General features: G+C 40.0%; 1 protein-coding gene across 4 annotated transcripts in view; it reads left to right on the forward strand.

Moving 5' to 3' along the window:
* The window catches only part of vmp1 (vacuole membrane protein 1), a 150159-nt gene extending 133732 nt beyond the window's left edge, over nt 1–16427 (forward strand). For 3 of the 4 annotated variants that reach the window (XM_068008481.1, XM_068008482.1, XM_068008483.1), the window contains exons 11-12: nt 9022–9124; nt 12936–15276. In XM_068008481.1, coding sequence (XP_067864582.1) covers nt 9022–9124; nt 12936–13079 — 247 coding nt within the window. In that variant the 3' untranslated portion in view covers nt 13080–15276. Of the gene's footprint in view, nt 1–9021; nt 9125–12935; nt 15277–15422 lie in introns of those variants that run through there. The other variant, XM_068008484.1, reaches the window with a different exon arrangement.
* The last annotated feature ends 389 nt before the right edge of the window (nt 16428–16816 follow it).

Consider the following 16816-nt stretch of genomic DNA (forward strand, 5'->3'; position numbering starts at 1 on the left):
AAACTTCTACAACCCTTTGTGTGTAGAAATGTTTTCTCATCTCGCCCCTGAAAGGTCTGGCTCTAATTGTTAGACTGTGCCCCCTACTCCTAAAATCCCCAACCAGCGGAAATAGTTTCTCTCTATCCACCCTATCTGTTCCCCTGAATATCTTATAAACTTCGATCAGATCACCCCTTAACCTTCGAAACTCTAGAGAATACAACCCCAATTTGTGTAATCTCTCCTCGTAACTTAACCCTTGAAGTCCGGGTATCGTTCTAGTAAACCTACGCTGCGCTCCCTCCAAGGCCAATATGTCCTTCCGAAGGTGCGGTGCCCAGAACTGCTCTCAGTACTCCAGGTGCTGTCTAACCAGGGTTTTGTATAGCTGCAGTATAACTTCTGCCCCCTTGTACTCTAGTCCTCTAGATATAAAGGCCAACATTCCATTTGCATGCTTGATTATTTTCTGCACCTGTTCATGACACTTCAATGATCTATGCACCTGCATCCCTAAGTCCCTTTAATCGTTTTTTCACCGTAATCGTTTTTTATTAATCCGTAATAAGTGGACTAGAAACCCAAGTGTTATGAATTCAAATCCCATCATGGCAAGTCATGAAATGGAATTTAATAAATCTGATCATTTGTGGGCTAACACCAGGAAAAGAAAGCTGCTACTGGTTCATTAATGCCCTTCAGGGAGAGGAACCTACCAGTCCCATGTGACATGGTTGATTCTTAATGCCCTCTGAAGTGGCCTGACAGCATTCACTTGTGCAAACAGCTGCTCCATCAGCACCTTCTCAGGACAATTGGAGATGGACAATAAATGTAGTCTTGCCAGTGTCGTCCACATCTGAAGAAGAAGAAAAAAAAACTGGTGAAGCCGATGGAATGGAGAAGGACCAGTAATCAATTGGCTGAGGAGTGGAGGGTGTATGCAAGGATGTACACCTGGAGGAGTTCACTTTGATAAGGTGATGCAAGGCTGTGGAGAGATTTGAAAGCAAGGATGAAGATCTTGAAGTCAATTCACTGGGGAGTAGGGAGTCAGTGGGGATTACTGAGGATTGGAGTGATGAGTATGCGCAACTTGTACATGTGAGGATGTAAACTGTAGAGTTCTGAATAAGTTGGAGTTTGTGAGAAGAAGAAAAGGGGACTGTGTTGTAGAAATCAAGCCTCAAGTTGATAGACATGCATTAGGATTTCGGCAACATTGAGCGAGCAGTAAAGCATAGGTAGCTGATGATGACATAAAAGGTGTGGCTTTCCATTCTATGGTTGAACATTCTATTTCCTGGTTTGGAGCAGTCTTTGTACAACTCAATTTTGGGCTGCTATTTTCCAGTCTTCTGTCCTTTCATTCTTTTTCCTTCTTCCTCCTCCCCCAACAAGTTCAGACACACAAGATCTCTTGTTCCTTCTCCCTGTCTTGCCTCTTTAGTCATCAGCATTTCACTGGCATAACTTCAGTCTGGCTTCTCATTCTACTTTATGACGAGACTAACCGTTTAACCACAGAATCCCAGCTTGCAAAGAATACCAGTGTGTTGACATCACATCACTTTTGCCCTTCATTTTCTTCTCTCCTAGAGTTTTAGGTTTTAAACTTGTGTTGCTTTCAGAATGTGTGTTCCTTTTAAAAAGCTAGTAGATGTTGCTCACACGGTGAGAGGACTCACTTCAGCATCTTGTGGTTCTGGGATCTGGTTGCTCTTGCTAAGCAGGCGATGGATGATGCTGTGTTCATGTTCCTAATTTTTAGGGCATGGCTTCAGATTCATGATGGAAGTTTACCATAAAACATACAGGCTAATAAAATCGTAACAGGAAAAGGGGCTGAAGCCCAAAAAATGTGACCCTTTTTAATAGATCTAATCTCCCTTATTACTATATACCTGTATCCTTTCTCTCCTGAAATTCCTAAATGCCTTGAGCATATTTCTACTAAGAACTCGCATTTATATGGTGCCTTTCACAACCTCAGGATGTCCCAAAGCACTTTACAGCCAATTAAGTTCTTTTGAAGCGTTGTAATAGGGAAATGTATTATCTGCTTTAATAGTCTTCCCAGTGACTCACTGACTTTAAAAAGTTCCATTTTATGTCCCTTCTTAGTTCCAGCTTCCTAAATTTTTTAATTGTTTCCTGGTATTTGCACCCTTCACTGTAAACTTTTTGCACAAATCAGCTTTGTCAATCCCCTTCATAATCTTAAACTTCAGTTGAGTTGCCTCGAAGTCTGTTTTTCAAAGAAAACAAGTCCTTGACCTTCATAACTTAGATTCCTGAAATCAAGTATTAATTTTGTTGTTTGCCACCATACCATCTCGAGGGCAGTACTACCCTTCCTAGAATCAAGATATTGAGCTCCGTAGCAAGGGCACCAATCAAGCCAATTAAATATCGTTGTGGCTGCATCCATCCAGGCAGGTAGTGAGTATTTCTTTCATTCCTGACTTGAGCCTTGTTAGATGGCAATGTGCCTGATGGGTCATGAGGTGAACCACTCATCGTAGAGTGCCCAGCTGGGAGCTGATAATTTTTACTTGTTCTTAGGACGTGGGAAATAAAGGTAATTCTACATTTATTGCCTTACCCTAGCTGTCCTGAGAAGGTGGTGGTGGGCCTTCTCCTTGAACCGCTGCAGTCCTTGTAGTGGTGATGCTCCCACAATGGTATTAGGAGGGAATTGCAGGATTTTGACGCAGCAACGATGAAGAAACTACAATGCATGTCCAGGTCAGGATGGTGTGTGGTTTGGAGGTGATGCTCCTAGAGCATTGCTGCTCTTGTTTTTGGTAGTGGAGGTTGCAGGGAGGGAGATGCTGTCGAAATAACCTTGGTGAGTTGCTGCCGTGCATCCTGTAGATCATACATACTGTTACCACAGTGTGTCGATGGTGGAGAGGGTAGATATTGAGCCCCGTAGCAAGGGCACCAATCAAGCCAATTGAATGTTGTGGCTGCATCCACCAAGGCAGGTAGTGAGTATTTCATTCATTCCTGACTTGAGCCTTGTAGATGGCAATGTGTCTGAGGGGTCATGAGGTGAGCCACTTGTCGTAGAGTGCCCAGTCTCTGTCCCGCTCTTGTAGCCATGGTGTTGATATGGCTGGTTCAGTTCAACTTATGGTCAGTGGTGACCCCCAGGAAGTTGGGAGACTCAGCAATGAAGGTGCCATTGAAGGTTATAGGGAGGTGGCCGGGTTCTCTCTCGTTCAAAATGGTAATTACCTGCCACTTATGTGGTGCAAATGTTACCAGCCAAGTGTCAGTTCAGGTCTGGATGCTATCCAGGTCCTGTTGTAGGCTGGCATGGGCAGCATCATTAGTGAAGTAATAGTGAATGGAGCTTAACACTGGAATCATCAGTGAACCACCTTATGACGGAGGAAAACTAATTAATGGAGCACCGGGAGATGTTTGGGCTGAGGACATTTCCTTGAACTCCTGCAGTGATGTCCTGGACTGTGATGACTCGCCACCGACAATCACGACCATTTTCCTTTGCGTCAGCTATGACTTCAGCCATTGGAAGATTTTCCCTTTCACCCTCATAAACTAGGAGTTTTGCTAAGGCTCCTAGGTGCTATACTCAGTTGAATGCTGCCTTGCTGTTGAGGGTAGCTATTCTCATGTCCAGTTCAAGGCTGTGATGAGGTCTGGAGCCCAAACTGAACATCGGTGAACAGGCTATTGAATAGATGTTGCTTAATGTTACAAATCGTGACTCCTTTCATCGCTTTATTGATTGGGAAGAGGCTAATGTGGTAATTGGCCAGGTTAGATTTGTCCTGTTCTTTTGTGGATAGGACGTATCTGGTCAATCTTCCTCATTGTCCGATAGATGCCAGTGTAATTGCTGCACTGGAACAGCTTGGCTAAGGGAATAACTAGCTCTGGTGTACCGGTCTTCAATGGGATGTTGTCAGGACCCATAACCTTTGTGTTCTCGTTCACTTAGCCATTTCTTAATGTCATGTGGAGTGAAGTGAAATGGCTGGACACTGGTATGTGTGATGGTGGAGACCTCAAGAAGAGGCCTTGTAAAGACATTTTGGGGACTTGAATGCGAGGTTCTGCATGGGCAGCAAAAATATTAGTGGCTGGAAATGGTCACTGGCAAATTTCCCCTCAAGCAATGCCAACCAAAATTGCTGCCAGATCTAGGATTAGAATGATACAGGGCGATTGCAGTAGGATGCTGAGCCATCAGATTGCAAACCTCAGACGGCTTTCTTTTTTGCCTGTGGTTCAATAACGAAAAGCTAAACCGAAAATAATCCAGCAGTGTTTTGCAACTTGACCAGCATTAAATGTTTAATAGCAACTCGAAACAGGGGGCTCATTTTATTGCAGCATTGTAAAGTTGCCAATTCTACCAGTTCAAACAGTAATTTTTAAATCTTGGATTCTGAAACTATTGATATATCAGCACAAAATCTATTTTTTTTTGTTCTTGTTCTTAGCTTCCAGCTGCACAAGAAACCACAGAACAGTCATTGGATTTTTGTTGGTTCACATGGATCTCTTTCTCCTAATAATTTTTTTAAAATAAGAGTACAAGCCCTTCTTCCCTTTCCCTGCCCCCTTTTTTGCTCAATCTCCCTGGCCTGTGTCTGGGAATAGTGGCTAACCTACTCCCAGACTGATGAACATAAGAATGTTTAGGAGCGGGGAAAGGTATCATCAGCCTGCTTTTTTTTTGTTTAGCAGGGAGAGATTGCCATTCGACTTACTTGCCTTTTCACCATACTCCTCGATACATACGCTCCAAAAATGAATACTATTCAATGGCCTGCCCTGAATACAGCTCTTGTTGTTTTTTAATTTTAAATTTTACATGACCCCTTCTTACTCAGTCTTTTTTAAATTCATGTCGCGTGTATTTGAACTCTTCTGCATAGTCAACAATTTGTCTCAATCAGCTTTTCTGTTCATTATCTTGGGAACTTCAAGTGGGTCATATTGAAAATCTCTTTTCCAAATAAAGCAAATCTAGCTCCCCTAACTTTTCCACATAACTTAGATTCCTAGTACTCTGAATCATCTTTGGTCTCTACCAATGCTGCTAGGAGGTGTGCAAGTGTATCCCAGTGACATGGGTGTTCAGCAGTTTACTGTGAAAACAGGAGACTACAATACATAAGAAAAACTAGCCCTTGAATAGTTCGGTTAAGATTTTCAGTTCAAAATATAAACTGGCCTGTACATCTTCCTGGTGGCTTACAGAACATTAGATATTCCATTTTTCCAAAGCATGAATTCATATCCAACAAAGTGGATAGGGATCTTTCGATGGCCTGATACAGCATTAAGCCAGAAGGTCACTAGTTCAATGCCTGGCTGACACTACCCAGAGCAACAATCAAGCCACTATAATTAGCTTCAGCGGTCTTGGTGTAGGGAGCGTTCCCACTCTTGATCCCTCTCTAGTGATCTCTGCTGGAAAGCGTGTGGTGGCATCAAATTGAGAAGAGAATGGGGCTTGATGTCCTGCAAATGGCCTGCTGGTTCATATGTGCAGAGTGTCCATTTGGGTGGGGCACAGGAAGACTGCAGGCAACCATGCAACTTTGCCCCAGCAAGAGTTTGGCTTTCCCAAGAGAGAATGAAAAATGTTAGAATTTCTTGCAATAGTATCTGCATATGTGGCATCCAGAAATCTATTTTGCCCCCGCAGGCTAATTTAATACAGAGGACCAACTGGTATAGTATCAAAAACTGCTACAAAAATCAAATGAACCAAAATGGTGGGCAGCAAACAAATGCAAGAAACCTTTATTATAGCACACTGCTTACACTGAACTATAAATTGGGTTTTCTTTAAACATGCATGGTAGCAGCTACAACAATCATTTGCACTTCTACGGCACCTTTAACCTAGTAATATTTCACTCTTAACCTAGTAATGGTTGACCTTTAACCTAGTAATGTTTCAACAGTCTGTAAAAGTGTTTAGTCTATTATGAGCTGGCTCGCCAATACATTTATACACAAGTTGATTGTTTAGTGCAGACACGGTTTATACAAAGGATGGTTTTGATTTGTAAATAAAGAGGTCACGCCTCAGTTGATCACTGCCACAAAGATCCATTGGCATTAAAGCATCTCATCACATTAGGATCGTCACTGATAATTACAGATTTACATGGATGCCAAGACAATTCACAACAACTGCCTGGTCACCTTGAAGCTTCCACTAAAAAATTGCATTAACTTTTGGCATCTCATGCTACCCGTTGGAGATTGACATAAAGAAAGAACTTGCATTTATATAGCGCCTTTCACGACCTCAGATTGCACTTCTGGTTTTATACTAAATTGACTTGGCTACACAACATAATGCATTATTTGCTTTTGCAACAGCGTTGCGACATTGGTCATGGACCTTTAATGATTCATGAACTACTAGCCCCAGGTTCTTCTCCCTCTCAGCAACCTTGTGTACAATCCTGCATGGTGTAATTGCCTGGCCAATATACTGCCCTTGTCTTTATTGAAAGACATCTGCCAGACATGGATCCATTCCCCTATAGATCTACCTGGAGACTTTTTTTCATCCAAGGTACTAAATCCCACACATCTGTGTTATCTGCCAACTTGTTGGCCATTCTCTTGATGCCTTCACCCAGACCATTAATAAAGATGATGGTGAGCAACAGCCCTAACGTTGATCCCTGCAGGACTCAGCCAGTGACCAGCCCCTATGCAAAGTCACTGCCATTAATAATTACGCTCTGCTGATGCAAATGCAACCAATTCATTATCCAATCCAAGATCGGCCCAACAATCTCAAGATGCAATCTTATTTAACAGCCTTTTGTGCGATACTTTATCAAAGGCTTTTTGAAAATCTGGATGCATTATCTATCAGGTTTCCATTGTCCACCAACTTTGTAATCTCAAAAAAATTTGATTAAATTAGTGAACAGGCCTTTGTTTCCAGAATTTCATTCAGTGCCATATTAGAGAGTCAAAATAGATAGCCAGTGCAGTAATGATTATCTACCTCTAGATTTCTTTAGCTTATTTAATAACGTAATTCGTCATTGTTGAGAGACACAATATAAATCTTGCACTAGTCTCAAATATACTGATGGTGTGTCCAATTTGGACAACTCTTGAGCTTTTGTCTTGAATTGGAATGTTGATTAGCTGTTGGACATTTGGGCATTAGGACCAGGTTGGACATTGGCTGCTTATCATCCAGTCACTAATGTATCTGCCACAGTTGGGATGCGTTTTTTTTTACAATTGGACCAATAGGTGATACACTGCACAATGTTAGAACATGGAAGATAAACTAAAAGTTCCTGCTGTCCCCCAAGTTGACCAGGGAACAGTATAGTTCATGGTCAATTCTATGTCCTATACTGCTACTGCCAATACAGATACGTAAGGCAAACACTTTTGGCAATGTGGTGAATTTGTGAAACTGGAAAATAAATTATGCTTGGCTGGTTTATGCAAACATTTACACAGTCAAATCAACAGTAGTTGGAGCTGTTCAATGACAAAGCCAATATATTTCCATAAAATTGATGCTTTATTCATTACTTGAGGTGTTGTCTATTGAAATGTTTCCCTCCTCTTAGCCATGTCTCAAAGGCAGCTGTGGGGGGACAATTAGAGATAATTTTCTTATGATTTATCTGCTGGTGACTAGTAGACCGATAAACAGTAAGTGGTAAATCAGACTTTGTATTCTACAGCTCCACGCAACTTTTTACAGGTTTGTTACAGAAGTCTAATTGTGTACAAAATAAAACTGAACCTAAAGCCTTTCCACCAACGTAAAGGGGTGTTGGGAACTGCCCCTTGTTTAAAAAAATGCTATATTTGTAATTATGGTGGGATTTTGTGAAGAATTTTATCTTCTGAATGAGGCTGACTGCATTTTTATTAAAGCAATGAGTAACCAACCTGCCTTGTGTGAAGTGGAAATCATATGAAATATCTGAAGGCATTAGTCTATTTCTTTACTTTAATTAGTGTCATCTTTTAAAATCCTACTTGAAGTTACTAGTGAGAAGGGAATTTGTTCAGTTTTTTTTAAGGAAATAGGGTGTATTTAACTGTTAACATGGTATCTAGGCAAATGAATCACTTCTAGTCATGTATTGTTTCAGAGTGTGTTCCTTCCGGTACTGATATAAAGTCGCTCATTAGAAGTGCTACCTCATGGTTAATAGCATGAAAATATATTCTTGTGTTAACCTAGGTTCACTATCACCTATTGGACCCTCCTCCTTTCCCCCTCCTTCCCCATCCCACAATTTTATACCTTTCTATTAATTTTTGCACTGAGTACAAGAACTTAAAAATATAAAGTATTTGGTGACATTGCACGATTCAGGAGTTTTGTATCCTGGGTATAGTAGGTGCGGAGTACACTCCCTCTCATTTCAATAAGAGTATATTGTGCCATAGGGGAAAAAATGTGAAGTAACCTTACAAAAAGGTTCATAGTACCTTGTTTGTTCCTTGGTTAATCACCAACTGCTGAGTCGTGAGGGGGGGGGTAAAAGAATGAGAAGGAGGAGGTGAGGTACTAAGAAAATTGCTGGTAGGTTCTTAACAGTAAAGGAATGACATGCCGTATTTCCTTATAAGGCCCGGTATATTCGGAAGTGGCCACCCTTCCAGGAGCTGTGGGGGCGAGTCATAAATAGGGTGGGAGTGTAGTTTCTTTCTTAGCTGGCAATGACACAACGCCGACTCACTTCCTTATTGATCAGTTTAAACCAGTTTTTACAGGAACTGACGGTGATATATGGGGCCAGCCTTGTGAGAATCATTCATTTGAGATACTGTGGTCTGCCAGTGCAGTACTTGAGTTCATACTCCTGCTCCTATCTTAATCACAATGAGCGGTGGCGCCAAATGCGCTAACTCTAACTACTTTTTATTTTTTGTTTTAAGTTTATACGGCACTTTTATAGGTGAGTAAAATTAACTGTGTTTCCTTGTTTTTTTTTTTCTCCCTCCTCCCAAATATACTTTTGGAAATGGAATTCACCCGCGCAGGGCAATTCCAAGCATAGGGCCTTCACTTCAGAAACCCTTCCGAGAATACCTGGAGGCCCAGAAAACCAAGCTTCACCACAAGTCTGGAGACACAGTGGGAGCGGTAAGAATACCACAAATGTGATTTGTCTGCCTTTTGTGTTAAAATGTTTATTGGCCTGCGTGCATCATTCTGTTCACCTGCCATCTTTTGTGTACATGGAGCTGATTGCTAAATCTATAGTAATTGGGTAGATGTTCAATTTTAGAAACCTGAGGTCTCAAGTTGGCCAAAGGTCCATCACTAAATCTGTTTGAAATTTAGGCCTTTAGAAATTCAGAAGCTAGAGAATATAGTAGTCAGACTCCACTTTTCTTATCAAAGAATTCTGAAAGTGAAGTGGTTTGTCTGACATTCGGTACATTTGAGTTGTCTCTTAAGTAGTGATCGAGACTAGGGCACAACATTGAGGTGACCATTCTTTGCAATGGTCCTTAGCTATCTTTTATGTCCACTGTAAATGAGGGCTTATTCTGAGCGGAAAACTTAAACAGCATTATCTTCATGTAGCCTGTGCAAATAAGGATGATCTTAAATTATGTCACCAGAACCTATATTTATGACTAACTCAGGAGCACTAGGTACTGTAGGTATTAAAACCTCAAATCGTTGATTCAGTAATCAGTTTAAAAGTTTATGGAAATATCAAACCTCAAACTTAATTAACTTTCTTTTTCTAAAAATTGGATAGTTTTAACTATGTAATAGTGGTTGATTTCATTTTGAAACATATGCTCTGTGCCTGAAAACAAAATTAAAGGACTTTTTGATGTTTGAATGTAGTATAATCTTTCTAATTTAGTGTTTGAGTACAGAATGATTTACACCAAGACAATGTACTAATTGGTCCATTTTTTTTTTATTCTCCCCAAAATAATTTGTCCAGAAAGATCATCAAGCTCCCATTTCTCCCCCCTCCCCCAACCACACAAAATACTTATAGTTCCTGATGTAAAATTGTGACGATGTGGTTGTAACAGTCACCAAACCCAACACTTGTGCAACTTTTTAAAAAACTAGGTGCTTCCTCCCAGTGGAATAGCTTTTCTGTCATGCTGCCATAGACACAGAATTGTGCAACACAGTTCGCACGCTATGTGAAAGATGGTGTAAAAATATTCTGTGGGCTAGATTTTGCCTTTTGACCAATTTTATTTTTGAACTACAAAAATAAAAGCCCCTCTGAGGTTTGAGGGCCGAAATTGGCACAAGCAGTTTCCAGTGGATGGACAGTTCTACCTTTTCTTAACTAATACTTTTAATTATCAATCTGAGAATTTAAAGCTACTATTCATTTTATTTATTCATAATACATATATATATATATATATATATATAAAATTAAAAAAGCTTTTCCTGCTGTTTGGACTATGAGTACTGGTGTTTTGAATCTACTGGTGACATAAGTGAAAAGAATTGCCAAGTGTGTTCTCTTTCACTCATCCCCTCTCAGGAAGTCATTAGTAAATGGAATAAAAATAGGGGAAAAAACTTCAGACTGTCCAAGTTTTCCTCCCCTCTTAAACAGGAATGGTATTTTCCAGCATTTGACATGAGCTATTTCAAAATGCACAAAGGTTTTATCTTGTTTCTGAAATCCATAGCAGACAAGATCCCACTAGTATCGTAACAAGAGCACTTATATTTGTTTTGGCTCTGAGCCACTGTTTCAACACTGATGCAGACGCAGAATATCTAAATCAGACTCTTAATGTGATGGCATATATTGAACCAAAATGTTGACACTGGTGGCAGATTAGTACAGAATGACCCCTCGTGTAGATGTGTGCATGTCAGTCTAATTGAGTTGTTAAAGATTTTCTCTCTTTTAGATACAGACTCTTCTGGCCTTCCATGCCTTTTTAAATCTCCAGATGGAGCAGCTGGCAGGCAGAACAGCGGACACCTCTGCGGTGCCAACACAGACTGGGTTGACCAGCTAGGGGAAGTGTTATGGCGTGCCTGAAAGAGGAGGTGGTGGTGAACTAAATCCCCATCTGTTTCTTCCTGAGTGGGGATCCCAACTGCACCGCTGACCTGTTTGCCAGATTTAGTCTGCTCACTTCCAATGGCTTCGGCGTGGATTGAGAACTAACTTGGCCTGACCTAGTAAAGCAGTGAAGATCTAGTTTCCTGCATCCTCTGGCTGCACTGGTTTCTGGTGGCATTTTTGTCTGTACATATAAAATTAAAATGTACTAGATCAATAGATATCCAGTACTGGCCAATAGATCATCCCCTTATTGATCACTTTACAAAGATGTCCTAAGCATCAACTATTTTTGACCAAATTGCCGTGGGGTCAACCGCACACACCCAGTTCAATAGAGGTCCAGCTCATGGGGAGCGCATGTGCTTCAATGTTAGTTGGCTCATAAGGAGTTAGCAGTACCATTGAATTTAGAGGTAAAGATCAAACGTTAGCTCAGACAGGAGTGGAATTGGAAGTCGTACAAAATAATAAGGATTTTGATTAAATCCACAAAATGAATACATTTGTCCCAGAAAATCATCCATACCAACTGAACAGAATTGAGTAGAGAGATTAGGAATGTGGAGAGACTGCTTCATCAACTTAAGGACTGATGCAGTTTAATGCCAATCAAGACACTACTTGATTTTATGCTTTCTGTCTGTAATGATGAACTTGATTTGACCAAAGAGACAGCTAGATCTGTAGCTAATATTTTAATAACATTATCCACCCTTCATCTTAACCTGTGGTGAAGAACCAGTCGTTTGATCAAAATATTAAATGAAACAATTGGATTTTTGGTTTTAGTTATTTGGATATGCAGATCTAAACTATCCAGAGGGCTCTTTTCCATGCCTATTTCTAGGTTAACTTTACAAGGCATAGTTTTTACCACTGAATATGAAAAGAATCTGTGTCCCAAACTGAAGTTCACCTGTGATAGTGCGACTATTGAGCAATTTAGATCCTATCCAGTTGGCATGGTGCACTAACTTAGCACATTGTTTCGCACCTTCTGAAGCTGTCTGGCTTGAACTTTTTTTCAGTTGACCTGTAATTGTGAAATCTACAAAACTGACCCCAAGTTTTTCTTTTATACTGTTTTAGCTTAACCCTTCAAAGATCTTCTGAAAAGTTTTCAAATTTTGACGTTTTTGGATTTTTCATTCTATTTTTATCTTTTTTTTAAAAAACATTGTTACATGATCACAAATGTAGAGGCCTGCCAAGAGCATTCAGTACTCAAACATTAAATACTTAGATCTGAACATTTTGAACAGATATGTGTAATAACCATTTTGGTAAAAGTTAATCATGCTTGCAGGGGATAAAAGACTATACGTAAGATAAAATAGATTAGTGTATGACGCCATTTTCAGCTGCTATAAAGCTGCCTAGAATTAAACTGAAAACTTGTATAGAAAGGGGGTTGGAAGGAGTCACTCTCCGGGAGCTATTCTCTCTATTCGCTGCCAGCCAGGCGTGTGCACGTGTGTGTATGCCGACTCTACTGCTACTTCAAAAAATGCCAGCAGCCCAGTCAGCCCTCCAGTCACAGTCATGCTAATATTTTACCCCCAGATTGTGCATCAACTCCTTATCAAGCAAGTAACCTCTAGGATGATTTGTCCCCTGCTTTAGTTGGGGAAGTATTTGGTCTGCATGGGGTTCTGCCCTCCATAGTGTACCTGAGATTGGCAAATCAGTGTGCAGAGCTTGAAGCACATTTCTCTATCTTTCGATTGTGATATTTTACAACACCAAAAAACTATGGACTGTTTCTACTCCTGCATGTTTGTCGAATACAGCTGCTAAAAGGCTGTTTTTGATTTCAGATTAAGCAGTTCATAAATACTTTTGTGCTGTTTTCTTTTTTTTGCCCCCCCCCCCCCAAATCAGAGTGAAAACTGGCTGTCGTGGGTGTTTGAGAAAGTCGTCATCGTCATGGTGTGCTACTTCATTCTTTCCATCGTTAACTCCATGGCTCAGAGCTACGCCAAACGGATCCAATCGCAGAAGTATACTGAAGAGAAAATGAAATGAAAAAGTAACTTTTTTATTTTTAAAAAAAAAGGGACTGCACAAGGCCCAGAGTAGATAGTGATTCATAAAAAAATCTGCTGCTTCATGGTTCCACACACACTGGAATTGATATAAGGAAGCCGAGGGGGAGTATTATAAATTTATGCTCATTTACAAGTTCTGAAATTTTTTTTCTTGATTAGTACAAGTACTGCAGCTTAAAGAGTCCACTTTTGTGAATTCTTGCCTATTTGTTGTTTCCATTTTTCATTTTTTTTTAAATGCATCTTGGTTTCAATTGAGACCATGTTAGAGATGAATGGTATTAAGTGGCATAAAGGAAATTGCGGAATACATGTAAATGTTAAGCATGGAACCCAATTGAAAGTAATGATGTTGACTTGCTCCAAATTATTTTGTGCACAGTGCTGATTGTGGTTTGGGGGAACAAAAGCCGCATCAGCTCCTTGGATGCTAACAACGCTAGTTTTTGAGGTGCAGGTGCATTCCCACAATGCCTTTGAATTGGAGTCCTCTGACTAACAAAAGTTGTCCCTTTTTGCCACAGTGGTTGACCATATTGTCAGCTTATTAAACACAGAATGGTGGCACTATTTCTACCCCATTAACGACCGTTGAAAATAACTTAAGGAGCTTACTAAATTTGGAATAGTTAAATGGTGACATTTTAAACTTTTATCCTTTCTTTTTCCTCTTCTTTCCCTCCATTCCCCCCCCCAAACGACATGTAGCCTTCAGTGCAGAGTTTTCATGTTTGACACTCTCCAGCAACTGTTTGAACTGTGATTTGCTGCCACGGGTTGCGCATATCACAGGATGAACTGACGGTCCTATCAGTGTTGCAGCTTTCAATGACTGGGTGAGGTACTAAAGGTCAGGCCATCGTCTGCAGCCAGCACACTTCATCTTAGCTGAAAAAGGAAACCATTGGTGGTAATAGCTATCACCTTGTTCCCTTCGCTCTTGCTGATGGAGAATATATGTAGGGAGTGAGAGGGCAAGTATGTGTAGACTATGTAAAAGGTAAATAGATTTTTGAAAATTGTAGGTATTTATTACCTCAATCTTGTATATCTTATTTATCTCTCACTGAGGCCATGTGTTGTCTTGTGCTCTATTTGCCACACAAAACTATTAAACCTATATTGCTCACCTATGCTTGTATTTTCCACAATAATGATGAAAGAAAAGCTGATTGAAGCTGAGAAACCAGTCCATCTCTAACTGTACATATGAATAGCAAAGTCATTTTTACTCTGTAAATTTTAACATGATAAACCTAACCTGACTTTATAAAACTATATTCAGTCATTCCACAGACTGAACCTTAGTCTGTCTTTGTCGATTTTGTGGGGAATGTCATGATTGTGTATATAACAAAATCTCAAACTACATGTGCCCATTATGTATAAACTCAAATAACGTTGATCGTACACAGTAATTTGTATAGTACCATTCGTAAAGTAATATGTTCTATTGTTTACATTGGTACAATTATCAAGAATGAAATAAGGAAACAAATATTGCTATTTGTCTTTGTTTTAGGCCATAGAGTATATCCTAAATTATTCATATGCGCGACATGTTGCATGAAAGAGACGCTTCAGAAGCTTCTCTGTAGGAGCTGTTTAAACGGAGAAAACACTGATTCTGTTTTAATTATTGCATTTTCTAACCAGAATAAAATTGGAACTAAGGTGTTATCTTTCTAGAATTTTCATCAGTGAGTGAATTTAAATATATGGATTTGTGTGGTTCTGGGGTGCAATGGGGGTTACTGTTCTGCCCTGTGCACTGGGAGACCCCAGGTTGGAATTTCAGTCCCAGCTGATCTGAATTTTGACTTTTCCCTCAACAGCAAGTTGGCATCGTCATCTGGTGCAGCAGTGGGCCAGAAATGCCAAGCCAGGGGAAGCAATAAGTCCAAAGTGATTTCCTTCTCTGGAAATAGTTCAGCATTGCACAAGTGGCTGGCCCACAGAGTCATTTTGACACTGTATCTGTACCATCTGCCCATCAAATATTTCCATTGGAGTTTGAGGAATTGGTTCACTAGGGGAGAGAATGAGGGAGTTTGTGCAAAGCTTCTCATGACAAAAGAGTACCTCATTAAAATCACATGAGAAATGTTAATGACCGGTTTGGCTACTGTATCATTATCCTATTCCATGAAGTAAACTGGAGCATTATTTCACAACATTTTCTCGTGCCTATGTATAGTAGTTGACTTGAATTCATGGAAAGCTAAAGTAACATTGTATGAAAATTTAAAACTGCAAATGAGGAATTTTCAGTACGAGTTCTGTTGCATGATGTTGGTTTTATCTCTAACTTTTTGTTTAGGTGTCTCTGCACCTTTCTAGCCATGTTATTCCTCAATCTTGGAAGATAAAGCTGGACTAATGGCCATTGTTGCTTCAAGATCAGCCAACAGGATGCTTCATTCAGCGCCACCGTGCAATGCTGCAGCCTGACCTACAACTAAGCAAACTTGTCCAATGAGAGCCTGAGTTTGAATCTCTGTAGTCTGGAATTTGAACTTGTGACCATCTGGTGTAGAAATCTGGTGCTCTATTACTGGTGCTCTACTACTGTTGCATTTTGTTCAAATAAGAAAACACATTAGAAATGTAACAGAAATTAATTCTTGTAGATATTGGAATTTTATTTCAAACTACAAACCAGTATTTAGTACTCAAAAGATGTTCATATTTATTCAGAATGGGGTATGGTTCTGTGTACGCTCAGTGTTTCTTTTGCACCTTCGAGTGCCAGGTGGTGTAGATTTTCTGTCACATCCAGCTTCTCCATCACTTTGCCATTCTGTGAGATAGCTTATCAGACTGGTGTTGGCTGTTAGCTCAGTTGGCGACAACAGTTGGTAGGCTATCTGACGATGTGGTGTCTTCCATCCAATCAGCATTGCATTTTGCTTTGTTTCGCCATTGCATCTTCACTGCAGCATTCATTGTTTTGTCCTTATGTGAATCTTGTCCTCCCTACCAGTTGTAGAGCAAGGATTCCAATTAGTCTGTAATAATGTGATCTTCTGCCCTTCACCCAATAACCATCAGAAATCAAAATATTCATACTTCCATTTTATTTTACTCTTGCATTCAATGTTCACAAAAATGTATTACTCTGCTGTAGGTCCTGTGTAGTATTATGCTGTTTCCTGGTAAGTAGAAAAGTCTCTCTGTATTGGGCTTCCCTGAGGTTCAATAATTTTATCAAAACCACGCTAGTAACAGATTGATTCCATCCTATCCTGGTACTTTTGATGCCTATCTTCCAAACCAACCATGTCATGCTGTGCAGAATATCTAATAAAACCTGCAGCAGAGATTATGTTTAGAGGAGTCTGTGATCATTTGTACATTGTCTTCATCTCTCTTTCATTCTTCATGAAGACTAATTTAATCCAAGCTTGAATTTCTGATCTGAGAAATACCAAGCAATATCTTGGTGTGTGCACATTGTTTCCATTTTTGTTACTTGTGTAGTCAGTTGGCCCTTTTACATTTGACTTTCATCTTCCTCCTAGTTGCATGTAATGTGGATGTGCTGTACTTCTAAAAAAAAATACTTGTCCCATTTTGCATCTGTTTTTCCCATAGGAACAGGAGTCAGCTATTCATCCCCTTGAGCATTCTATTAGATCATGATCTAGCTCTAAATTTAAGATTGTGCCTCCTTGTTCTTGATTCCCCCACCAGAGGAAATAGCTTCACTGTACC

The sequence above is a fragment of the Heptranchias perlo genome, chromosome 28 (genome assembly GCF_035084215.1).
Source record: "Heptranchias perlo isolate sHepPer1 chromosome 28, sHepPer1.hap1, whole genome shotgun sequence".
NCBI classification, from domain to species: Eukaryota; Metazoa; Chordata; class Chondrichthyes; order Hexanchiformes; family Hexanchidae; genus Heptranchias; species Heptranchias perlo.